Genomic DNA, 24,287 nt, shown 5'->3' on the forward strand with positions numbered 1-24,287 from the left:
CCTAAATATTTCAAATTCATTTTTTCCAATCAAATTTAAAGTGATTTGATAGTGAGACTCTAAGGGAAGCTGGAAGATTGAAATCTAATACCTCCGTTTTGGAAGCGTTAATTTTAAATTTAGATATCTTTCCAAATTCCTGAACAGTTTTGAATACATTTGGGAGCGAAATGAGTGGGTTTGATAAAGTTAGAAGGATATCGTCAGCATACAGCAATATTTTATATTCTGAGGAGCCAATCTGTATACACTGACACATTTTAAACGACCCACAAGTGGAGCTAATTATTTCACTTGTGATTCTGTGAGGAGATCTGGAAAACATGCACTGTTTGGGGTCCTGAGGACAGAGTTTGGGAACTTAGGACTTAGGGAGACATGTACTAAGCAGTGATAGAAGTGGAGAATTGAGCCAGTGGACAAGTTGCCCATGATCATGAATCAGCTGCTCTGTATATTTTTAAAGTATGCAAATTATAAAATGTTACGTTAATGCTGATTTGTTGTCTTGGGCAATTTCTCCACTGGCTCACTTCTCCACTCTTATCACTGCTTAGTACATGTGCCCCTTAGTGGGGTTTATTTACAACCCTACGCTTCTGATCACATTTATGTCCATATTTGAAAGGGCAGTTCTTTTACTAACAAGACACGGCTTGTAAATGTATTGCGCTTTTAAATATTGGGCATAAGCATGATGATAAGCGCAGCGGGTTTATAGAACCCTGCACTTCATAAATAAACCCCATTATATTAAACAGATCCGTGAATTATACTGTAACTAGGACTTCTAAGAAGCATTTCAAAATGTTACCAAGTACATACAATACATGTACAGTGGCAGACTATTTGAAGTGGCCTAAAAGCCTGGACTTTAATTATTCAATTTAATTAAATTTAATTTTGGCAAGTACTGTATATGTTTAATAAAATTACTCTGGCCTAAGGGACCAACTTCACTTTCCAATCAGGGAGATTCTCCTTTCTGTTTATGGCAAAATAAGATTGCTGTTATTACAATCCTTTGTTCAACTGAACATTTATAGACTCAAAAGTCTGATTTAGTTAATATTAATAAAATAAGTAATGTTTCCATCTGTGATCATGCATAAATCAATTATGAGGAGTTGGAGGTCTTTCTTTAACACTTATTTGGTCAATGCTAGCTTTAATTTAGGTATCTGTACACAATTTTTATTTTTTTTATTTAAATATTGATCATAGGCTGTAACATTACATTTTTTTTTATAGATTCATGCAAATTTTAGTCTGAAATGGTTTATTTTGTCCTCTACTGTAGATTTTTTTTATTTTTTTTGCCCAGTTATACTTAGTGCTACTTTTAGGCTACAGCCCTGCATTTTGTGTAATTGATCGATGTGCATATTCAATTGTTCAGGTTGTGGAAAATGTCCTCATGGTGAATCCAGATGTCGGCCCACAGATATTTCATGCTCTTCTGCCACCAGTCTTCAGAGGCATAATTGAGGGGGAAGTAAGTTACATTAATGTTTTCATACTTGTTTGCATTATACTTGTCTGCATTCAAAATCTTCTGAAATCATTCTTCTGTTTTTTTCTGTATACAGTATATCATTATTATAGGTCCACACACTGTAATTCATAGTAGAAGTGTTTATAGACACATATGTTTTCTAAGCTCTATCATCAATGAAAATGCCTGTTTTCACTGCAGATCGGGTTTATTCCAGTATAACATAGAATTTGACGGCAGATAAGAACCACTTGGCCCATCTAGTCTGCCCCTTTAGTGTAGTAAAGGCTATTTCAGTGGTGGCTTTTGCTGAATATTGTCAACTGTAGTTTTCGCTGAGGCACTTTGGTTAACGCTTACCTCCGATCACTATCATCATTTAAGAATGTCCATATAATCTCTACGCTGACAATACTCAAATCTACCTTTCCTCCGCTGACCTCTCCCCTGCTCTCCCCACTCGTATCTCCAACTGTCTCTCTGCTATCTCCTGGATGTCCCAGCGCTTTCTTAAACTTAACATGTCTAAGACTGAGCTGATCATCTTCCCTCCCTCCCGCAGTTTAATTATCCATTGATGGCACAACTATCTCCTCTAGCCCCCAAGTGCGATGTCTTGGAGTAATCCTTGACTCCTCCCTCTCCTTCAAACTACACATTCAGTACCTCTCAAAAACCTGCAATTTCCATCTCAAAAACATCTCCAGGATGCTACTAAGACCCTCATCCACTCACTGGTCATCTCCAGATTGGACTACTGCAATCTCCTCCTATCTGGCCTCCCTCAAAAATGCCTCTCTCCACTTCAGTCTATGCTCAATGCTGCTATCTGTCTCATCTTCCTCACCTAACATACTACATCCACATCCCCTCTCTTACAGGACCTTCACTGGCTACCCTTCCCATTCAGAATCCAATTCAAGCTTCTCACACTCACCTACAAAGCCCTCACCCACTCTTCTCCCTCTTAGATCTCTGACCTTATCTCTCTTTACATTCCCACCCTTCCTCTTCGCTCTGCTAATGCACGTCATCTCTCCTGCCAACTGATTACCTCCTCCCACTCCTATCTACAAGATTTTGCACGTACTGCTCCCTTTCTCTGGAATGCTCTACCTCTCCCCATCCAACTCTCCACCTCTCTACAAAACTTCAAACGGGCTCTCAAGACCCACTTCTTCACCAAACCCAGCCAACTCTCCTCCTAACTCTCTTGTTTATGCTCACTGTCTACCCCTTTTGTGTCACTCCGGTCTGTTAGCCCCTCACCTTTTAGATTGTAAGCTCACAAGAACAGGGACTTCTTTCCTTATGTGCCTTTTCTTACTTACACTATCTTATATTCCATACTCCCTTTGATGGCACCTAACCCCAGGTTTTCTATACCTGTCCTATATTTTCTTGTACTGTAAGTGCTATTTTCTTGTTTGCTCATTTGATTATGTACTGTGTAATGGGCACTGCGGATCCCTGTGGCGCCATATAAATAAAGGATAATAATAATAATAATAATAATAATACAGGTTGAGTATCCCTTATCCAAAATGCTTGGGACCAGAGGTATTTTGGATATCGGATTTTTCCGTATTTTGGAATAAATTCATACCATAATGAGATATCAAGGTGATGGGACCTAAATCTAAGCACAGAATGCATTTATGTTTCATATTCACCTTATACACACACAGCCTGAAGGCAATTTTAGCCAATATTTTTTTATAACTTTGTGCATTAAACAAAGTGTGTGTACATTCACACAATTCATTTATGTTTCATATACACCTTATACACACAGCCTGAAGGTCATTTAATACAATATTTTTAATAACTTTGTGTATTAAACAAAGTTTGTGTACATTGAGCCATCAAAAAACAAAGGTTTCACTATTTCACTCTCACTCAAAAAAGTCCATATTTCGTAATATTCCGTATTTCGGAATATTTGGATATGGGATACTCAACCTGTAATAATAATAATGTGTGTATGATATAACTGAGCAGTCGCAATTATTTCTTACTTTCTCTTACGTCCTAGAGGATGCCGGGGTCCACATTAGTGCAATGGGGTATAGACGGGTCCCTTTTGAGCCATGGGCACTTTAAGAGTTTAATAGTGTGGGCTGGCTCCTCCCTCTATGCCCCTCCTACCAGACTCAGTTTAGAAAATGTGCCCGGAGGAGCCGGTCACAGCTAGGGGAGCTCCATAGAAGTTTTTCTAGTTTTATTATTTTAAATAGAGTTAGGCACAGGGAGGCTGCTGGCAACAGCCTACCTGCTTCGTGGGACTTAGGGGGGGGGGGGGGGAGTAGTATCCAACCCTCTGAGGTTAATGCCCACTATCTCCGCTGACAGGACACTGAGCTCCTGGGGGTGATGATTGCTAGCCCCCGAGGCAACCGCTCACTCCTGCAGCATGCCGCCACCCCCTAACAGCCAGAAGACGTTGGTGGTGAGTAGATTACCGGCGACCCGACAAGCGGGGAACCGGTGTGAATGGCAGCATTAGGGTAGTAGCGCAGCGTTAAGGCTGCGCTCCAGAGGGCTCAGCGGTACTACGGTGCGGCGCTGTGAGGGGCGCCCTGGGCCAGCGCAACACCCTTAAAACTGGTCACTGGGCTATCAGAGAATGTGTTCTACTGCCAGCTGTATAATTTACCTCAGGCCAGTATAATCATAAAGTGCGGGAAGACGCGCCGTGACGGGGGCAGATCTTCTCAGAGCGGATCCAGCAGCTCGCCAGCGCCATTTTCTCCCTGCAGATCAGCACACAGAGACACTGACAGGGAGCGCTGACCCTCCACATATCTCCAGCTATCCTGTGCGGTACCAGGGGGTTGTAGCAGGGGAGGGAGAGTTGTTACTCACAGCTTTAACTGTGTAGTCTATTAAGGTTGCACAGTCAGCGCCAGGCTTTTATGATATAACTGCCTACTGGGGCGCTGTGTGGGTGCTGCCTCCATTAACTCTGTGTCTCTCTGAAGGTACTTGGGGGAAACTGTGTCTTACATTTTCTCGAGTGTTTGTGTATATTTTCTCACATTACCATGTCCAGGGACTCTGTGTCTTGTGCTGCAGAGTATGTATCTTCTCCAGAGGAATCCATTCCATGTACTCAGGAATGTAACACCATGTCTCAGCCTTCTGAATCCGAACTGTTGTAGGTGGCTTCACTTAAGGGAATCATATCCCAGATTTCATCTAGGATAACTCAAAATGAGACTGAAACGCAGTTTTTGAGAAAATCTGTAGAGGTTTTGTCTGGTTCTGTTCCGACAGCCTCCTCAAACTCCCCTGGTATATGCCCAAGGAAGCGTGCTCTTGCCCAAATTATGCAAGTCGACACGGATACCGACTCTGATACGGGAGACGGTGAGGGGGATATATTAGGGGGAGGAGTGAGGCATCCCTTGCAAAGGGGGTGCAGCTCATGAATGAGGCCATTAGGGATATGTTACACATTACTGACAAAGGAGGCTTACTTTACATGCCCACTATTGCCTGTGCATGGATTTCTAAAGCCATAATAAAGTGGTCAGACACATTACTAGAGGAATTAGATTCTATGGATAGAAGTGACATTGAAATTTTTTCTGCTGCGGGGTACACTGGGGTTCCACAGGGAATAATATCGGGGTGTAGAGTAGGATCTTGATCCGAGGCACCGACAGGCTAAAAGCTTTGACTGTTCCCAGAATGCATAGCGCCGCCTCCTCTATAATCCCGCCTCCGTGCACAGGAGCTCAGTTTTGTAGTTGGTGCCATTGCAGTGCAGGCAGACAACGGGGAGGGCTGCTCCAGCAGCCCTCAGAAGAGCTTTTTTAAGTGAATTTTGAAGACTTCAAGGGCTGCAGCAGAGACACTGTTAGTGTTAGATGTCAGTCAGACATCTCCTGCTGCAGCTCCATCACCTCCCCCAGCGGAGCTGTATACTCCCGCTCCCTGGTTGCCGGGTACTTACAGCGGAGGCTCCGGTTTTCTTCAGTCAGGCATACACACACACCACCACAGCTCTCCAGGATCGTGTGGCTGCACTTCTGGAGGAGGTAAGTGGATCCCCCAGGCGGGACCCGCTAGAAATCACGATCCGGCGCGTCCGGTGGGAGTCGGGCCGCGCGCGCTGGCGCGGACACTGTGGCAGTACAGGGACCCCACTAGACCACCAGGGAAAGGACACAGGTCGGTTTTACTAAAAACCGTTTGTCTATGGCCCACAGTACCCAGTGGTGAAGTCCAGCAAAGGGATAAGGCTCTAACCTGTAGCCCCTCCCCCAGCCCCAGGGCGCCATTTAGAGTAAATGTTCCTGCCCTGGAGCTGCATCTCTCTCCCTCACTCCCTGTCAGCGTTTGGGTGCCTTCTTCACATGCTGAGCTGATCCTGGGACTGTTTGGGCAAATCCTCCTCTGTAAAGCCGCCTGCATGTCAGTGCTGTGCATTTTACAGGACACTTAAGTATTCTACATGTCTGTTGACAGTGTTAGTTAAGAAACAGTGCATTTATTCAGGATAATGTAGTGCAAGTTCACTGTGATATACATCCAGTGTTTTACTGTGCATTGATATATCTATTAATATGTATAGCTTTACTCAGTATTAATTAGTATTGCTAGTCCAGTGCAGTTTTATTGCATGTCATAATTTCTACATTGTACATGTGACTGTGTGTGCATATAGAGCTGCTGTGTGATTTCCATTCCGTGTATCTCATTCAGATTGCTATCCCTATATTCTGTACCCTGCAGGGGGCTAAGTGCGTCAGGAGTATTAGTTCATATAGGTGTTTCACAGGATATACTTACTGTGTATTTTTCTCTGTGATTTTCAGTCACCATATACCTCTTGAATTCCCTGTTTGTGCTAATACATCTGCACAGGGGGTTCTTGTTAAGTTATTATGCTGCTGATATTGTACTGGGTTGCCCAAGAATTGAGCTTTCAGGTATGTCAGCTACAAGGGGCAACGGAGCTGGGGCTGATCCCACAATGTGTGGTGGTGACGCTGCAGACACATTAGAGGAAAACATAGCAGCAGAGGGTTCATGTTCTGGGGGTTCTCTACCTCCCAGTGGGTCTGTAGCAACGGGGGTTCATAATGACCCGCCTTGGGCTACTTTCTCCACGTTATTAAGTACGCTGGTAACTAGACTTACAGTCAGGTCCATAAATATTGGGACAGCGACAAAATTCTCATAATTTGGGCATTGTACACCACCACAATGGATTTGAAATGAAACAAACAAGATGTGCTTTAACTGCAGACTAACACTTTAATTTGAGGGTATTTGCATCCAAATCAGGTGAACGGTGTAGGAATTACAACGGTTTCTATATGTGCCTCCCACTTTTTAAGGGACCAAAAGTAATGGAACAAACTAAACAGTCCTTTATCAAACTTTCACTTTTTAATATTTTGTTGCAAATCCTTTGCAGTCAATTACAGCCTGAAGTCTGGAACGCATAGACATTACCAGACGCTGGGTTTCATCCCTGGTGATGCTCTGCCAGGCCTCTACTGCAAATGTCTTCAGTTCCTGCTTGTTCTTGGGGCATTTTCCCTTCAGTTTTGTCTTCATCAAGTGAAATGCATGCTCAATCGGATTCATGTCAGGTGATTGACTTGGCCATTGCATAACATTCCACTTATTTGCCTTAAAAAAACTCTTTGGTTGCTTTCGCAGTATGCTTCGAGTCATTGTCCATCTGCACTGTGAAACACCGTCCAATGAGTTCTGAAGCATTTGGCTGAATATGAGCAGATAATATTGCCCGAAACACTTCAGAATTCATCCTGCTGCTTTTGTCAGCAGTCATATTATCAATAAATACAAGGGAACCAGTTCCATTGGCAGCCATACATGCCCACACATGACACTACCACCACCATGCTTCACTGATGAGGTGGTATGTTTTGGATCATGAGCAGTTCCTTTCCTTCTCCATACTCTTCTCTTCCCATTATTCTGGTACAAGTTGATCTTTGTCTCATCTGTCCATAGGATGTTGTTCCAGAACTGTAAAGGCTTTTTTAGATGTTGTTTGGCAAACTGTAATCTGGACTTTCTGTTTTTGTGGCTCACCAATGGTTTACATCTTGTGGTGAACCCCCTATATTCACTCTTGTGAAGTCTTCTCTTGATTGTTGACTTTGATACATATACACCTTCCTCCTGAAAAGTGTTCTTGATCTGGGCAACTGTTGTGAAGGGGTTTTTCTGCACCAGGGAAATAATTTTTCTGTCATCCACCACAGTTGTTTTCCGTGGTCTTCCGGGTCTTTTGGTGTTGCTGAGCTCTCCGGTGTGTTCTTTCTTTTTAAGAATGTTCCAAATAGTTGATTTGGCCACACTTAATGTTTTTGCTATCTCTCTGATGGGATTGTTTTGATTTTTCAGCCTAATGATGGCTTGCTTCACTGATAGTGGCAGCTCTTTGGATCTCACATTGAGAGTCACTAGCAACAGATTGCAAATGCAAATGTTACACCTGGAATCTACTGCAGACCTTTTACCTGCTTAATTGATGATGAAATAACAAGGGAATAGCACACTCCTGTCCATGAAATAGCTTTTGAGTCGATTGTCCCATTACTTTTGGTCCCTTAAAAAGTGGGAGGCACATATAGAAACCGTTGTAATTCCTACACCGTTCACCTGATTTGGTTGTAAATACCCTCAAATTAAAGCGGAAAGTCTGCAGTTAAAGGACATCTTGTTTGTTTCATTTCATATCCATTGTGGTGGTGTATAGAGCCCAAAATATGAGAATTGTGTTGATGTCCCAATACACGTGCCGGTACAACTGCATATTGTCCCTGTGGTTAATCCGACATGGGCAGATCACCTGTCCACTCAGTTACAGCAATTGAACCACTAATTGACTAAACAGAAATCTAACCCTCACCCGCCTAAGACACAGGATCCTCTAAGCGGGCCATTACTTCCTCACAATCCACCCACGTCCCAGACACCTTGTCTGATGAGGATGGCGTGTATACTGACCCCACAGACTCTGATCCAGATACTTCTGATGGGGACTCTGTCTCACAGGTGGATGTTCATGACTTATTGGAGGCTATCAGACTGATTTTTCAAATTACTGATGACCCAGAGCCTGAGGCTACCTCTAAAAAACCGGACAGGTTTAAACGTCAGAAGGTCGTTAAACAAGTTTTACCTCACTCTGACCATTTAGTTGGTTTTATCTCACTCTGACCATTTAGTTGACATACGTCAGGAATCCTGGGAAAATCCAGAAAAGAAATCACACCTCACAAGAAGATGCTAGCTCGCTATCCCCTCGCTGCGGAGCTAAGTACAAATTGGGAAACACCCACACCAGTGGATTCGCAAGTGGCGCGGCTGGTTGTTTCCTCAGCTCTACCTGTAACTACCATCACTACTCTGAAAGAACCTACTGATAAGCGTGTGGAGAGTTGCTTAAAGGCGATTTACACCCTCTCAGGAGCTATGCATTGGCCCACTATTGCAGCGACGTGGGCTCAGGAGTGGAAGCGGAGCTGCCTTCCAACTTTTCTGATAATGCTAGACAGTGTCTCTCGTATATTGTCACAGCATCTCATTACATTAAGGAGGCGGCTTCTGATGCTGGTGTTCTGGCGGCCATTGCTTCTACTACGACCATTATTTTGGCTCTCCGGATCTTATGGCTACGGTCCTGGTCTGTGGACCTGGACTCTAAGAAAACCCTGGAGGTGCTCCCTTTTACGGGAGACATTCTTTTTGGAGAGGACCTCAACAAGATAGTGGCTGACTTAGCTTCTGCTAAAACAGCGTGTCTACCTAGTACTGCTCCTTATGTGCCAAAGGTTAAGAGTACTTCCTTTCGCTCCTTTCATCCTTCAGGTAAAGTCAAAGGTCAGGTGTACCCGAAATAGGCTTGCACTTTCAAAACCGCTAAGCCCAAGCCTAAACGTGCCTGGGTTGCCCATCAGCCTGCTTCCAAAAATGACAAGCCTGCTACATGACAGGGTGGACCTCCCTCTGGGGGATCCCACAGTGGGAGGCCAAATTCTAGGGTTTACCCAGGAATGGTTGAAGACCACTTTCGATGCCTGGGTACGGAGAATCGTCCCCCTCATCGATTTTGCCTGACAGATGTCCCTTCGGATCAGGTGAAGGCAAAAACTCTTCATTCGGTCGTACAGTCCCTCCTGGACACAGGAGTAGTAGTGCAGGTGCCTCTGGCTCAGAGCCTGGGGATTATATGGTCTCCCTGGACATACAGGATGCTTACCTGCATATTCCTATTGCAATGTCGCATCAGCAGTACCTGATGTTTGCTGTGGGCAACCTCCATTATCAATTTCGGGCTTTACCTTTTGGTTTGACCATGGCCTCGCGTGTCTTCACAAAGGTCATGGCGGTAATGACGGTTGTACTTAGTCGTCAAGGGGTCAGGATCCTCCCGTATCTGGACGACTTGTTGATCCTGGCAAATTCCCCAGAAATTCTCCTACGTCATCTGGATCTGACGCTCCAGTTTCTGCAAGCCCATGGGTGGCTCATCAACTGGAAGAAGTCTTCCCTGGTCTCTGCTCAGAGCATGGCGCACCTAGGGGCATTGTTGGACACTCACAACCAGAGGTTGTTCTTGTCTCAGGAGAAGGTCCTGAAACTTTAGGACAGGATTCGATTCTTCCTATCTCGTCCGCAAGTGTCGCTACACTTGGCGACGCAAGTGCTAGGTCTCATGGAGTCGGTTTTCGACATGGTGGAGTACGCTTAATTCCATTCCCGCCCTCTACAGAAACTGATTCTAGCCAAGTGGGATGACCTGCCTCGCCGGATCAGGTCTCACTTGATCTCCTTGTCTCCGGAGGTCCGTCTGTCACTGAGCTGGTGGCTTCAGGACCAACGATTGAGCAGGAGTCGTCCCTTTTGGATCTCCAGGTGGGTCTTCCTGACGACGGATGCCAGTCTGAGAGGTTGGGGCGCGGAGTTGGAGCAACATTCCCTTCAGGGTTGGTTGACCAAGGAGGAGCCTCCCCTCCCGATAAACATTCTGGTACTGCGGGCGGTGTTCAATGCTCTGAACCTGGCCCAGCATTTAATACAGAACAGGCCTGTTCAGGTATAGTCGGACAACGCCACCACGGTGGCGTAAATAAATCATCAAGGCACAACTCGAAACAGCATGGCAATGAGGGAAGTATCAAGTATTCTTCAGAGGGCGGAACGCCGTCTGCCGGCCATATCTGCAGTGTACATTCCGGGGTCCTAAACTGGGAAGCGGACTTCCTCAGTCGTCAGGACGTACACGCTGGAGAGTGGAGTCTCCATCCAGAAGTATTTCAGCGCCTAGTGGATAAGTGGGGTCTCCCAGATGTAGACCTGATGGCGTCTCGACACAATTACAAGGTTCCGGTCTTCGGAGCAAGGACAAGGGATCCTCGAGCAGTGTTCGTGGACGCACTGGCACTTGAGTATATCAGGATTTGACCAGATTGGCTTTGGCGGCGTGGCTCTTGAAGCTTTTATTCTAAGGGCCAAAGGATTTTCTGAGGCGGTCATTCAAACCATGTTGAATGCACGGAAACCAGCTTCGGCTTGGATTTACCATAGTGTCTGGAATTCCTACTTTGCTTGGTGCGCGGATACCAATCATGACGCTTACAAGTTTAGTACGGCAACTTTTGGCCTTTCTACAACAGGGCCTGGACTAAGGCCTTCGTCTGGCCTCCCTCAAGGTTCATATTTCTGCCTTGTTGGGTTGGTTTCAGAGAAAAATTGCGACTCTGCCTGAGGTTCATACATTCACTCAGGGTGTGCTATGGATTCAACCACCTTACGTCACGCCTGTGGCTCCTTGGGATTTGTCGTGGTTCTGGAGGCATTGCAAGGGTCTCCTTTTGAGCCTCTTGAATCTGCAGACCTTAAGTGGCTTTCTCTATTGTTTCTGCTGGCTATTGCTCTACTAGACGGGTATCGGATTTGGGAGCCTTGTCGTGTAGGTCCCCTATCTGATTTTTCACCGTGATCGTGCGGTTCTTCGAACACGTCCCGGGTATCTACCGAAGGTGGTGTCTTCTTTCCACCTTAATCAGGAGATTGTGGTTCCGGCCTTTGTCTCTCCTGAATTGTCTTCCAAAGTGCGGTTTTTGGATGTGGTACGGGCTCTCCGTATCTACAGTATGTGAAGAGGGCAGCTTCTGTTAGAATGTCTGATTCTTTCTTTGTGCTGTTTAGTTTTCACAAACGTGGCTGGCCTGCTCACAAGCAGACCCTGGCCAGATGGATTAGAATGGTGATTGCACATGCTTATGTACAGGCTGGTCTTCCAGCTCCTGCTACTATCAAGGCCCATTCTACTCGGTTAGTTGGACCTTCTTGGGCAGCCCGCTGTGGTGCGACCCTTGAACAATTGTGCAAGGCGGCTACGTGGTCCTCAGTGAACACGTTCATAAGGTTCTATGCCTTTGATACTTCCGCCTCCCAGGATGCTTCCTTTGGATGCCGGGTTCTTGTGCCCGCTACAGTGCGTCCCCTCCCATGAGGAACTGCTTTAGGACATCCCCGATGTTATTTCCTGTGGATCCTCCGTGTACCCCGCACCAGAAAAGGAGATTTATGGTAAGAACTTACATTTGTTAAATCTCTTTCTGTGAGGTACACTGGGTTCCACAGGGCGCCCGCCCTGACGCACCTAGCTTCTTTGAGTTTGTATGACATTAGCCGCTGATACCTTCTCCTGTCGTGAGAATGTGGTGAACGTGGCTACTAACGGTTGTCATCTCTTTTACCTGCTACTACATTGGACTGGTTAACAAAACTGAGCTCCTGTGCACGGAGGCGGGGTTATAGAAGGCAGCACTATGCATACTGGGAACAGTCAAAGCTTTTAGCCTGTTGGTGCCACGGATCAAGATCCTACTCTACACATCGATGTTATTCCCTGTGGAACCCAGTGTACCTCGCAGAAAGAGATTTAACAAAGGTAAGTTCTTACTATAAATCTCCTTTTACGTCATATACAGGATTGTGCAGGTTTCATGGTGGAGGCCATGAAGGACCTGGGTCATCTGACTGCAAGGACACCTTCCATGGCTGTTTCGGCACGCAGGGGACTCTGGCCGCGCCAGTGGTCTGCAGACTCGAAATCCAAGAGAAGTGTGGAGAACCTCCCCTTCACAGGTCAGGCTCTCTTTGGGGAAGCTTTTGATACGTGGATCTCCACTGCAACAGCGGGTAAGTCAACCTTTCTTCCCTCAGCCTATCAGACACCAAAGAAATGTTTTTCTGCATCTACTGTACAATGCAGTCCTTTCGGACCGCAAAAGTTAAGAAGTCCAAAGTCCCTACCACTTTCTTCAGAGGTGGTCGGGGAAAATCCAGAAAACCTGCACCTGCAGGCTCCCAGGAACAGAAGCCTGGCTCTATTTCCTCAAAATCTTCAGCATGACGGTGGACCTCTCAGCCTGGAAAGCGGGCATGTGGGAGCGAGATTCAGACTTTTCAGCCACGTCTGGGTATCATCCGGCCTGGATCCCTGGGTACAGGATATTGTGTCCCAGGGATACAGACTGGAATTTCAAGAGCTCTCACCTCTCAGATTCTTCAAATCAGGCTTAACAGCATTGCTGACAGAAAGGGCTAACCTACAGGATGGTTCGGTCAGACCAGTTTTGAACCTGAAGTCGTTAAACCCTTATTTGAGGGAATTCAAGTTCAAAATGGAGTCTCTTAGAGCGGTGATCTCAGATCTGGAGGAGGGGAATTTCCTGGTATCCCTGGATATCAAGGATGCGTACCTTCACATTCCAATCTGGCCGCCTCACCAGGCTTATCTAAGATTTGCACTGCTGGACTGTCATTATCAGTTCCAGGCACTGCCATTCGGTCTCTCCACAGCACCGAGGGTATTCACCAAGGTGATGTTAGAGATAATGGTGCTACTCCGCAGACGGGGAGTGAAAATAATTCCATATCTGGACGATCTGCTGATAAAGGCGTCGTCCAGGGAGAGGTTGTTTCAGTCCATTGCTTTCACGACTCGACTGCTCAGGGATCGTGGATGGATCCTGAATCTTCCAAAGTCACATTTGGAGCCGACAAGGAGATTGTCTTTCCTGGGGATAATCCTCGACATGGAAGTGCAGAGGGTGTTTCTACCGGTTGAGACGGCGTTGGTGAAACAAACAATGGTCTGGGATGTCTTGAGGCCTGTCCGGGTATTGGTTCATCAGTGCATTCGCCTTCTGAGGAAGATGTTTGCCTCCTACGAGGCTCTGCAGTACGGAAGATTTCATGCACGGTCCTTCCAACTGGATCTCCTGGACTAGTGGTCGGGATCTCACCTGCACATGTACCAAAGAATACGGCTGTCGCCGAAAGCCAGGATTTCGCTCCTGTGGTGGCTACAAATGCCTCACCTTCTCGAAGGCCGCAGGTTCGGGATTCAGAACTGGATCCTTCTAACAACAGATTCAAGTCTCAGAGGTTGGGGCGCTGTCACCTAAGGGGAAACCTTCCAAAGAAGGTGGTCAAGTCTGGAATCCATTCTGCCAATAAACATTCTGGAACTAAGACAATGGTCTTCTACAAGCGGCACATCTTCTACAAGCCATTCAAGTGCAGTCGGACAATGTAATGACGGTGGCATACATAAACCGACAGGGCGGAACGAAGAGCAGGGCTGCAATGTCGGAGGTAACGAGGATCCTCCTTTGGGCAGAAAAGCATGAAGTGGCGCTGTCAGCAATCTTCATTCCAGGAGTAGACAACTGGGAAGCGGATTTCCTCAGCAGACACGATCTCCTTCCGGGAGAGTGGGGCCTCCATCCGGAGGTGTTCACGGAGGTAACAAATCTTGATGGCCTCCCACCTCACAAGAAGCTTCGGAGCTGCTGTTCCAGGTCGCGGTATCCACAGACAGTGGCGGTGGGAGCCCTGGTAACTCCGTTGGTGTTCAGGTCCGTGTATGTGTTCCCTCCGCTTCCACTCATCCCAGGAATTCTAAAACTCATAAATAAAGCAAGAGTTCAGGCGATCCTCATTGCTCCGGACTGGCCAAGAAGAGCGTGGTATGCAGATCTTCTGGAGTTACTGCTGGAAGACCCGAGGCCTCTTCCTCTTCGAGAGGACCTTCTGCAACAGGGGCCGTTCGCTTATCAAGTCTTACCACAGCTACTTTGATGGCATGGGGTTTGAATGCCAGATCTTTGCTCGGAAGGGCATTCTGAACAAGGTTATTCCTACCAGGATACAGGCTAGGAAAGGAGTAACGTCAAAACATTACCATCGGATCTGGAAAAAGTACTTGTCTTGGTGTGAATCCAAGAAGTTTCCTACGGTGGAATTTCAGCTTGGATGGTTTCTCCTCTTCCTGCAAGCAGGGGTGGATGTGGGCTCCATAAAAGTCCAGATTTCAGCCTTGTCCATCTTCTTCCAGAAACAATTGGTTGCCCTCCCTGAGGTTCAGACTTTCTTGAAAGGGGTTCTGCACATCCAACCTCCCTTTGTGCCTCCTATGGCACCTTGGGATCTTAACGTGGTGCTGCAGTTCCTGCAATCAGATTGGTTCGAGCCTTTACAGGAGGTGGAGGTGAAGTTTCTCACTTGGAAGGCTGTCACACTGTTGGCTTTGGCATCTGCTAGACATGTGTCAGAATTGGGGGCTTTGTCCTGTAAAAGCCCCTACTTAATTTTCCATGAGGCTAGAGCTGAGCTCAGGACGCGTCAGCAGTTTCTTCCAAAAGTTGTGTCGGCTTTTCATATCAACCAACCTATTGTGGTGCCAGTGGCTACTGACTCCTCAATTCCCTCAAAGTCCTTTGATGTTGTGAGGGCTTTGAAGATATATGTGAAGAGGACTGCACGTCACAGGAAGTCGGACGCTCTGTTTGTCCTTTATGATCCCCACAAGGTATGGTGTCATGCTTCTAAGCAGACGATTTCTCGCTGGATCAGGTTTACTATTCAGCATTCTTATTCTACGGCAGGCTTGCCATGTCCAAAATCTGTTAAGGCCCACTCTACGCATAAGGTGAGTTCCTCCTGGGCGGCTGCCCGGGGTGTCTCGGCTTTACAGCTTTGCCGAGTGGCTACTTGGTCAGGTTCGAACACGTTTGCTAAGTTCTACAAGTTCGATACTTTGGCCTCTGAGGACCTGAAGTTTGGTCAATCAGTTCTGCAGGAGCCTCTGCACTCTACCTCCCGTACTGGGAGCTTTGGTACATCCCCATGGTACTAATGTGGACCCCAGCATCCTCTAGGACGTAAGAGAAAATAGGATTTAAATTACCTACCGGTAAATCCTTTTTTCGTAGTCCGTAGAAGATGCTGGGCGCCCGCCCAGCACTTCGTTTTCCTGCAGTAGTTACCTAGTTCAGTACTGCCTTGTTACTTGGTTAAGTACTGCATTATTACTTGGTTAAGTATTGTTGTTCAGCTGTTGCTGACGTTGTTCATGCAGGTTAGCCTGGTTTCCTTGTTATGTGTGAGCTGGTGTGAATCTCACCACTATCTGTGTATTTCCTTCTCTCGAAGTTTGTCCGTCTCCTCGGGCACAGTTTCTAGATTGAGTCTGGTAGGAGGGGCATAGAGGGAGGAGCCAGCCCACACTATTAAACTCTTATAGTGCCCATGGCTCTCAAGGGACCCGTCTATACCCCATGGTACTAATGTGGACCCCAGCATCCTCTACGGACTACGAGAAAAGGATTTACCGGTAGGTAATTAAAATCCTATTTTTTTTCTATTTAATCTTTATTTTTGTTTTCTGAACACCAGCTATCTATATCAAATATTCCATATCTTTATTATTTCTGCATTTATTCCAACAAATTGTCATTCTAACAGAGATATCCGGTTGTTATGTCTACATACCTTGGTGTCCTCGGACGTGTCCTTTTACAAAACAAGGGCTGCTTTTCATCTCTATTAAATCAGATGTCACAGGAATGTAATGAAGAGGTCAGTATAATGTATTAAAATGCAGCTGTCACCTACACACAAAGGTGGGTGTGAGCTGAATAACTTCATAGAAATGTAGTTCGCTAGAAGCATTAAAAATCAGTGAGGCGTAATATCAAGGTATCCATTGCACTGAGCCCTCCTTTATTATTATCATTTATTTATAAAGCACCACAATTTCACTCAGTGCTGTACAGAGAATATTTGTCATTCACCACCGTTCCATCCTCATTGGAGCTCACAGTCGTAGGGGGTCTATGTACTAAGCCTTGGAAAGAGATAAAGTACCAGTCAATCTGCTCCTAACTGCCATGTTACAGCCTGTGTTTGAAAGATGGCAGGAGCTTGTTGATTTGTAGTTTATCGTTTTCCACTTCCTCTCTCTCCATGGCTTAGTAAATAGACCCATACATTTGCACATAAATGCACACACACTAGAGATAATTTTGACAGTAGACTTGAAACACGCCACCTCTCTTCACTGCTGGTGGCTGTCGTCTCACTGCAGGTCTCTGTACAAACCAGGTAAAGTTTTAAGTCACATGCCCAGTACTGTATGTATAACATTGCATCCAGGGTTACCCACACAAAGTTCCAGCATTATCGTGAGGGGCACTGTGAACTGGAGGTGTGTCGCATGATGTGAGTGGGTGGCACTAGTTGTATTTACACTTTTTGACCTTTTTGAAAACATACAAAGCAGAACACAAAACCAAAAATATATAAACAGGATATACCGTACAAAAGCATGTAGTCACCTCATACATAGCTAGACAGGGCACATTCACAGTACAGGTTGAGTATCCCATATCCAAATATTCTAAAATACTGAATTTTTTGAGTGAGATAGTGAAACCTTTGTTTTCGGATGGCTCAATGTACACAAACTTTGTTTAATGCACAAAGTTATTAAAAATATTGGCTAAAATTACCTTCAGGCTGTCTGTATAAGGTGTTTATGAAACATAAATGTTTTCTGTGCTGAGACTTAGGTCCCATCACCATGATATCTCATTATGGTATGCAGTTATTCCAAAATACGGAAAAATCTGATATCCAAAATACTTCTGGTCCCAAGCATTTTGGATAATGGATACTCAACCTGTATCATTATCCGCTCCAACCGGGGATTATGAACAGGAGCAGCAGTTGAGCACAGAACAGCATGATAAGCCAATAATACGGGCAGTACTGGTAAGGGCTATAACACATACAAGATATGGTCCTTTTACATTGTACAGTATAAAAGTAGTCTAAAATAAAGCAGCACAAATATACACTGCTATCATACAAATACCAGGGTGAGTATCTCTTCACAAGATGTGAGCAAATGGTCTCTTTAAAGCCCAGGTAACTGATCTAAGGCAGACCATTACAACACTGAGTGAGATTGCCAATCTTGAACAAAATTTGCAGCTCACAGTGGATGCATTAGGGAAGCAGGGTGAAGCAGAAACAGAGCAGGACAAACAGGTAGGTAGTTGGGTTACAGTTAGAAGGAGGAAGAAGCAGGCCAGCTCTGAGCTGAGCAATCCCAGCAGATTCGCCCGATTGGACGAAGATACTAGGGATGGCAGTGCAGAATTGGTGGAGCTGGGGGATACCATTTCCTCTAGCAACCAGAGGAGTGGTTTCTCTGGCATATAGGGGAACGCTGTTAATGAGTCACCAAGCCAGATTGTGGTGGAAGGGGATTCAGTCATTAGAAAGGCAGATAGGGTAATCTGCTACCGGGTCCGTGATCGTCGTACAGTGTGTTGTTTTATAGGGGCTCGGGTACGACATATCGCGGATCGGATAGACAGATTGTTGGTGCATGTTGGTACCAACAACCAAGTTAGAGGTAGATGTCCTTAAAAATTACATCTAAGGTATTTTTTCTGAAATATTACTTGTGCCACGGACTATCCCAGGGTGGAGCAAAGGGAGATTATGAAGTTAAATGTGTGGCTAAGAGATTGGTGTAAGAAGGAGGGATTTGAATTATTGGAATATCGGGCAGACTTCTCGGTCAGGTGCCATCTTTATTGCCATGATGGATTGCACTTGATTGAGAAGGGGGCAGCACTGCTTGGGGGAACGATGACCAGAAGGTTGGAGGAGATTTTAAACTAGGTGCCAGGGGGAAGGGATCTGCAAGAAACTACGGGAGAATCACTGAGAATAGCAAGGGGGGAACTATTAAGATAAATGGGGTGGAGAGGTAGGTTGGAGAAAAACAGACAAAAATACAAAAAGACCTAAATAATAAACCAAGGAATACACAAATAAGCAAGGAAAGTCTATCAATTCACACAAAAAAAAGAGAGGTAAGAGTAAATAACCTAAAGTGTATGCTTGCAAATGCAAGAAGTTTAAACTGTTGTATCTAAAAAACAAGGTAAGGGTAGCAATAGATAAAAAAGGCGGGCATTTAAATTGTTTCAATCTGCTGGGAATGTTGAGTCTTTACACTACTACAAGGAATGTAATAAAAAACTGTATACACCTGGCGCCAAGGAATGTAATAAAATCTGCAAAAAGGAAATCAGAGCAGCTAAAATTGAAAACGAAAAGCAAATTGCCAAGGAAAGCAAATCAAACCCCAAAAAGTTTTTTTAAATATATCAATGGAAAAAAATTTTTTTTTTAAAAAGACAACATAGGACCCCAGAAAAGCGTGCTAGGAGAAATGTTAAATGATGACAATGAAAAAGCAGAGAAATTGAATGAATTATTTTCGTCAGTATTTACTAGAGAGGAAAAGCTGGTGGGAATAGAACATGAAAACAGCATTGGTAATGTCCAGATACATAAAACTTGTTTAAGTGAGGATGAAGTCTGCGAGTGACTACGTAAAATAAGACTAATAAATCTCCGGGGCCTGATGGACTACACCCAAGAGTTCTAATGGACCTAAGCTCAGAAATAGCAAGACCATTATGCTTAATCTTCAAAGATTTTTTTACATCAGGCACGGTTCCTAGGGACTGGCAAATAGTGGATGTAGTGCCATTATTTAAAAAAGGAAGTAAGTCTAGTCCTGGAAATTACAGACCGGTAAGCCTGACATACATAGTGGGGAAAATATTGGAAGGTACTGTATATTAAGCGATAGCATTAAGGAGTACCTGGGGTCCTTCAAGACCATAATAGGAACCAACATGTGTTTGTGAGGGATAGGTCATGTCAGACTAACTTAATTAGCTTCTATTAAGAAGTGAGTGTGAATTTAGACCTGGGGAATGCTGTGGATGTGGTCTTTTTAGATTTTGCAAAAGTGTTTGACACAGTACCTCACATGAGGATGATTCTTAAATTAAGGTATAGGTAGCAGCATTTGTACTTGGGTCAAAAATTGGTTGGAAAATAGGGAACAGCGAGTGGTGGTCAAAACATTTTCGAGCTGGGCTGAAGTGCTGTATTAAGTGGTGTACCTCAAGGGTCTGTACTAGGGCCTCTTCTGTTTAACATATTTATAAATGATATAGGAGAGGGTTTTGAGAGTAAAGTGTCCATTTTTGCAGATGACACTAAACTGTGTAAGATAATTCAAATCAGGATGTTGACTCTTTTCAGAACGACTTAACTAAACTGGAGGTGTGGGCAGCTAAGTGGAGTATGAGGTTTAATATAAAAAAAAATGTAAAGTTATGCATCTTGGGACCAAAAACAAACATGCAATCTATAAATGAAATGGGGTAAATCTAGGGAAATCAGTAATGGAAAAGGACTTGGGGGTGCTCATTGACACTAGACTTAGCAGTAGTGCCAGTAATGTTAGGGTGCAGCAGTAAAGGCCAATAAAGTATTAGCATGCATAAAACAGGGAATAGAGACAAGGGATGAATGTGTAATCCTGCCATTGTATAAATCATTGGTTCGGCCATCTAGAATACTGTGTACAGTTCTGGGTGCCACACTATAAAAAGACATCATAGAACTTGAAAAGGTTCAGAGAAGCGCTACAAAATTGATGAAAGGCTTAGAGTTATTGTGTTATGAGGAAAGGCTTTCAAGGTTAAATAAGTTTACACTATAAAAAAGGCGTCTAAGAGGAGACATGATTAATATTTGCAGATACATTAAGGGTCAGTACATGGAACTGTCAAGCAAATTGCTTATCGAGGGATCTGTACAGAGGACCCGCGGTCACCCTCTTAGGTTAGAGGAGAGGAAGTTTCATACCAAGCAGAGGAAGGATTTTTTCACAGTGCGGACAGTAAGGCTATGAAATTTGCTGCCAGAGAAGGTTGTAATGTCTGACTCAATTGATGTGTTTAAGAAAGGGTTAGACAAATTTCTAGCTGAAAAAGGCATCCAAGGATATAATCTGTAATAACAATGTATGACAGTTTCTGGGTCACTGATAGAAAATCCAGTACTTAACAGTAGATAAAAATATATGTTGTACTCGATGGACAAATTGTCTCTTTTTCAACCTTGACAACTATGTTACAAATAGAGGTTTTAACAAGTGACACCCTGGGCGCACAGCAAGTTAAAAATGCGCCATTCAAGCCTAAGCTGTAGGAAGCCAGGGAAATTGGTCATATTATAACTAAACTATAGTATAAAGGCTCGCAGTAACCCATTGGGTAAACACAAAGTATTTACAAATATATAACAGAAAAACGGCACCCACTACCAAATCAAACTTACAAGTGCCAAACACTGTGCCACCATAAGTTAATACCATGGCTATAGAACCAGACTTCGTAAGATGAACAAATATAAATAAAACCTCAACGATAAATTCCCCCATCCTGTATACCATACCCCAACTATGGTATACCTGGATTCCTAACAACCAGCTACCTGAAAGGGGCACCCTGACCTCCTACATTGCTCCAGTTTCTGCTTTATGCGTTCCACAGCAGGAATAAGCAGGGACCACAGGGGGCATGTGCTGCGTCCCTCCCTCTCCCCGGACCCCACCTTGGAGTCTGGTCCCAGTCTAGGGACAGACCTCCAACAAGGAAACCCCCAATGTACATAAAAAGAAGTTGGTCCCTCCCTCCTTTGTTAGCTGTTCCCCCTCACACATGCGGTACCTGCTGCATCTGCTATTTCTGTGGGAGCCACAAATAGAAAGAATGGAAGAGTAAAGTGGTCCATCCCACCCGCCACGGATCCACAATCCAGCTGCCCACGTATTGAACAGTAGTGTAAATGAGTACCAGAACGTAACAGGCTTCAGTAATGTGGGGGTCACAACAAAGATAAAACAAGTACCACAGTTGGACAACCAAACTGAGGAAGCCAGCAGGATATACAGACCAGTCCACTACAATAGTGCAATGCAGACTAAGGCCAAGCAGCAGAAGTTTGACACAGGAGGTCAGATCATAGGAACCATTAGCCAGGCGCAGGACAAGAATCATTCCAGCATGAATTCACAGGAGGAGTCAGCAGATATCAGCAGCCGCGGGCAGCATCTCTGCATCCAAGATGGCTCCCAGCTGGAGATGTCAGGAGAAGAGGAGACGCACTCACCGGGAAAAGCCATAGAGAGGATTCAGCGGAGGAACAGTCCAGAGCATGCCCAGTATGGCTGGGTTCAGGAGAAGGTAGCAGCCCTCACCACTGTAAGTACGAGGCACAGCAGGAACAGGCCCCAGTGCAGGAACGCAGCCAACAGACCCCAGGGTTCTCCACGCCACCAACCACCAGATCCCCCTGAAAGGGAAAGGAGCACAGCCGAAGTCCAGGCCACCAGTAAGCAGCAAATCACTAAGTGAGAATGGGCACACAGGATTATATAGCTGGTGAGCTCACAGAGGTGCGTGCGGCTCCTAGCTCGTCCCAGCCATCATTTTGACTTTTTCTATTGGTAGGTGCCCCCTCAAGTTAGTTGCACTTGTGGGAGCCCCCACAAACATTAATCCGGCCCTGCACATGGCTTGGGGAACATGCCTCTTGATTTGGTTAAATACATGCATACGTGCATTGACCCATATTCTCAAACAGTGTGCGTGTTTACTGTAGGAAATATGTATTATATTGTAATTGCTGCACTATTCTACAGAGACGTACAAGTAATGAGGTTAGATTTTCTGGTTTACATGACAAATGATCAGGTTACGGTTTTCCATTTGTGCCTTAAGAGAAGACCTATAAGATCAGTGTTGCATTCAGCAAAACTGATGTAATTACGGAGAGAAAGCCCCCTGGGCTGTAGTAAAACACATTTGCACCTATTTTCCATTGAATTACCGGCAATAGAGTTACTGTATCGTAGCCTTCCATGCATCAGTGGGCGATCAGGTGAAACTGTTTGTTCTGCCTGTTTATTGAGAGGATGCATAGAGAGTCCAGGCTTTTTAATGATAAACTATAATTATTTCTTTGCAGCCTGATCAAATTCTTGGGAATGTGATTGAAATGTGGGTCGATCGGATGGACAACATTACACAGCCTGAGAGGAGAAAACTGTCTGCCCTTGCTATGATTTCTTTGATGCCCTCAGTGAACAGGTGAGAGAAATTTAGGATGTTCTTCAAACACAGAACAACGGAACCATCAACTGGAATGTTTTAGATCTAACCCATGAAGGGTGGAACACATTATCTAGTGTTATCCTGACTTTCTTCTACAGCTCTGCTATAAAGTATCACCTCCCCAACCAATGCATACAGCTGAACACCTTTCATGCATCGTTCTGTCAGTATTCTCATTGGGCAGCAACTTCTGTCATTTGTATAGTACTGTATTTGAAATGACAGAATGTGATTGCTTGCTGTGGGAAACTGCCCCCCTTTATCTTTCTCCAAGGCTTGATACATCCCACCGTAGATCGCCTATAATTTATTAATCTTAGAATATCATCTGAGCTGTTAACATTGCTGATCCTGTCTTTCTGTATTAACCAGTACATATCTTCAAAGCACTGCTGTCTAGCAGTCATTCCCTCCTAATATGCCACTTTACTGCAGAGGGCTAAAAGAGAGTATGCTGGACATATTTAGTCCATTGTAAGCTTTCCGTTTATTTCATGCATTTTATTCATCTTAGTAATATCATTATCAAATAGTAGCACTTTAATCTTTGCCATGTTCTGTTAGAAAGCATGGAAATATTAACAATGTCACTGTTAAGATACATTTGTGAATGATATATCACTATCCATACATGAGACATGTGTGAAAACAAAACCAGTGCGTGTGTCAACCGTGTTTAGCATTTAAAAGTTAAAACTAAACTCTGGGCACACGGTTATGCCAACTGATTTAGCCAGGCTGCCATACCATATGGTATCCTTTAGTAACCTTTAAAACATCTGGCAGCATTGTAAAACTTTCTATAACTCTGTTCCCTCCTTTCCAGGTACCAAACATGTATATATTTTTATATTTTATAGATATATATATATATATATATATATATATATAGAGAGAGAGAGGTTCTTAATGCTGAGACACTGCGATCATCTGAGCTGCAAAAGAACCAGGCGTCACTCACTTCATTTACTTTTGTAGTTAACAAAATTGTATTAGGCAAACGTGTTCAAAAGAGCATAGGTAATTCCACCGACGATTCAACGCCCTACCAGCGTTTTTTTCAAGGTGCTACGCTGTGAGGACAAAAAGACCAAACAAACATGTGTAGGAGCATTTACATACCTTAAATACCTGAAGTGAATAAGACCGTCCCCGACCACTGTCACCGGCGCACCCCGGGACCCGAAGTCACGGCTCCGCATAGTTCCGGTCACATCGGTGTCTCCTATGACGTGACACTCTGTCAGTATCCGGCGTTGCTAGGCAACCGTTACTCCAGTGTCACCTGGGAAGCCGTTACTAGGGAAGGGGAGAGAAACGATACTATACATAATAACAACATAGTGAGCTTTAAGCCGTACTAAAGTGCTATTAGTGCCATAACA

The 24,287-nt window shown here is 44.6% G+C and overlaps 1 protein-coding gene across 7 annotated transcripts in view; it reads left to right on the forward strand.

Moving 5' to 3' along the window:
* Positions 1-24,287, forward strand: part of IPO11 (importin 11) — a 1,123,558-nt gene that overhangs the window by 750,870 nt on the left and 348,401 nt on the right. For all 7 annotated transcript variants that reach the window (XM_063963049.1, XM_063963036.1, XM_063963028.1 and 4 more), the window contains exons 25-27: positions 1,400-1,495; positions 16,310-16,423; positions 22,757-22,878. In XM_063963049.1, coding sequence (XP_063819119.1) covers positions 1,400-1,495; positions 16,310-16,423; positions 22,757-22,878 — 332 coding nt within the window. The remainder of the gene's footprint in view (positions 1-1,399; positions 1,496-16,309; positions 16,424-22,756; positions 22,879-24,287) is intronic.

This window comes from Pseudophryne corroboree, chromosome 1, assembly GCF_028390025.1.
Source record: "Pseudophryne corroboree isolate aPseCor3 chromosome 1, aPseCor3.hap2, whole genome shotgun sequence".
NCBI classification, from domain to species: Eukaryota; Metazoa; Chordata; class Amphibia; order Anura; family Myobatrachidae; genus Pseudophryne; species Pseudophryne corroboree.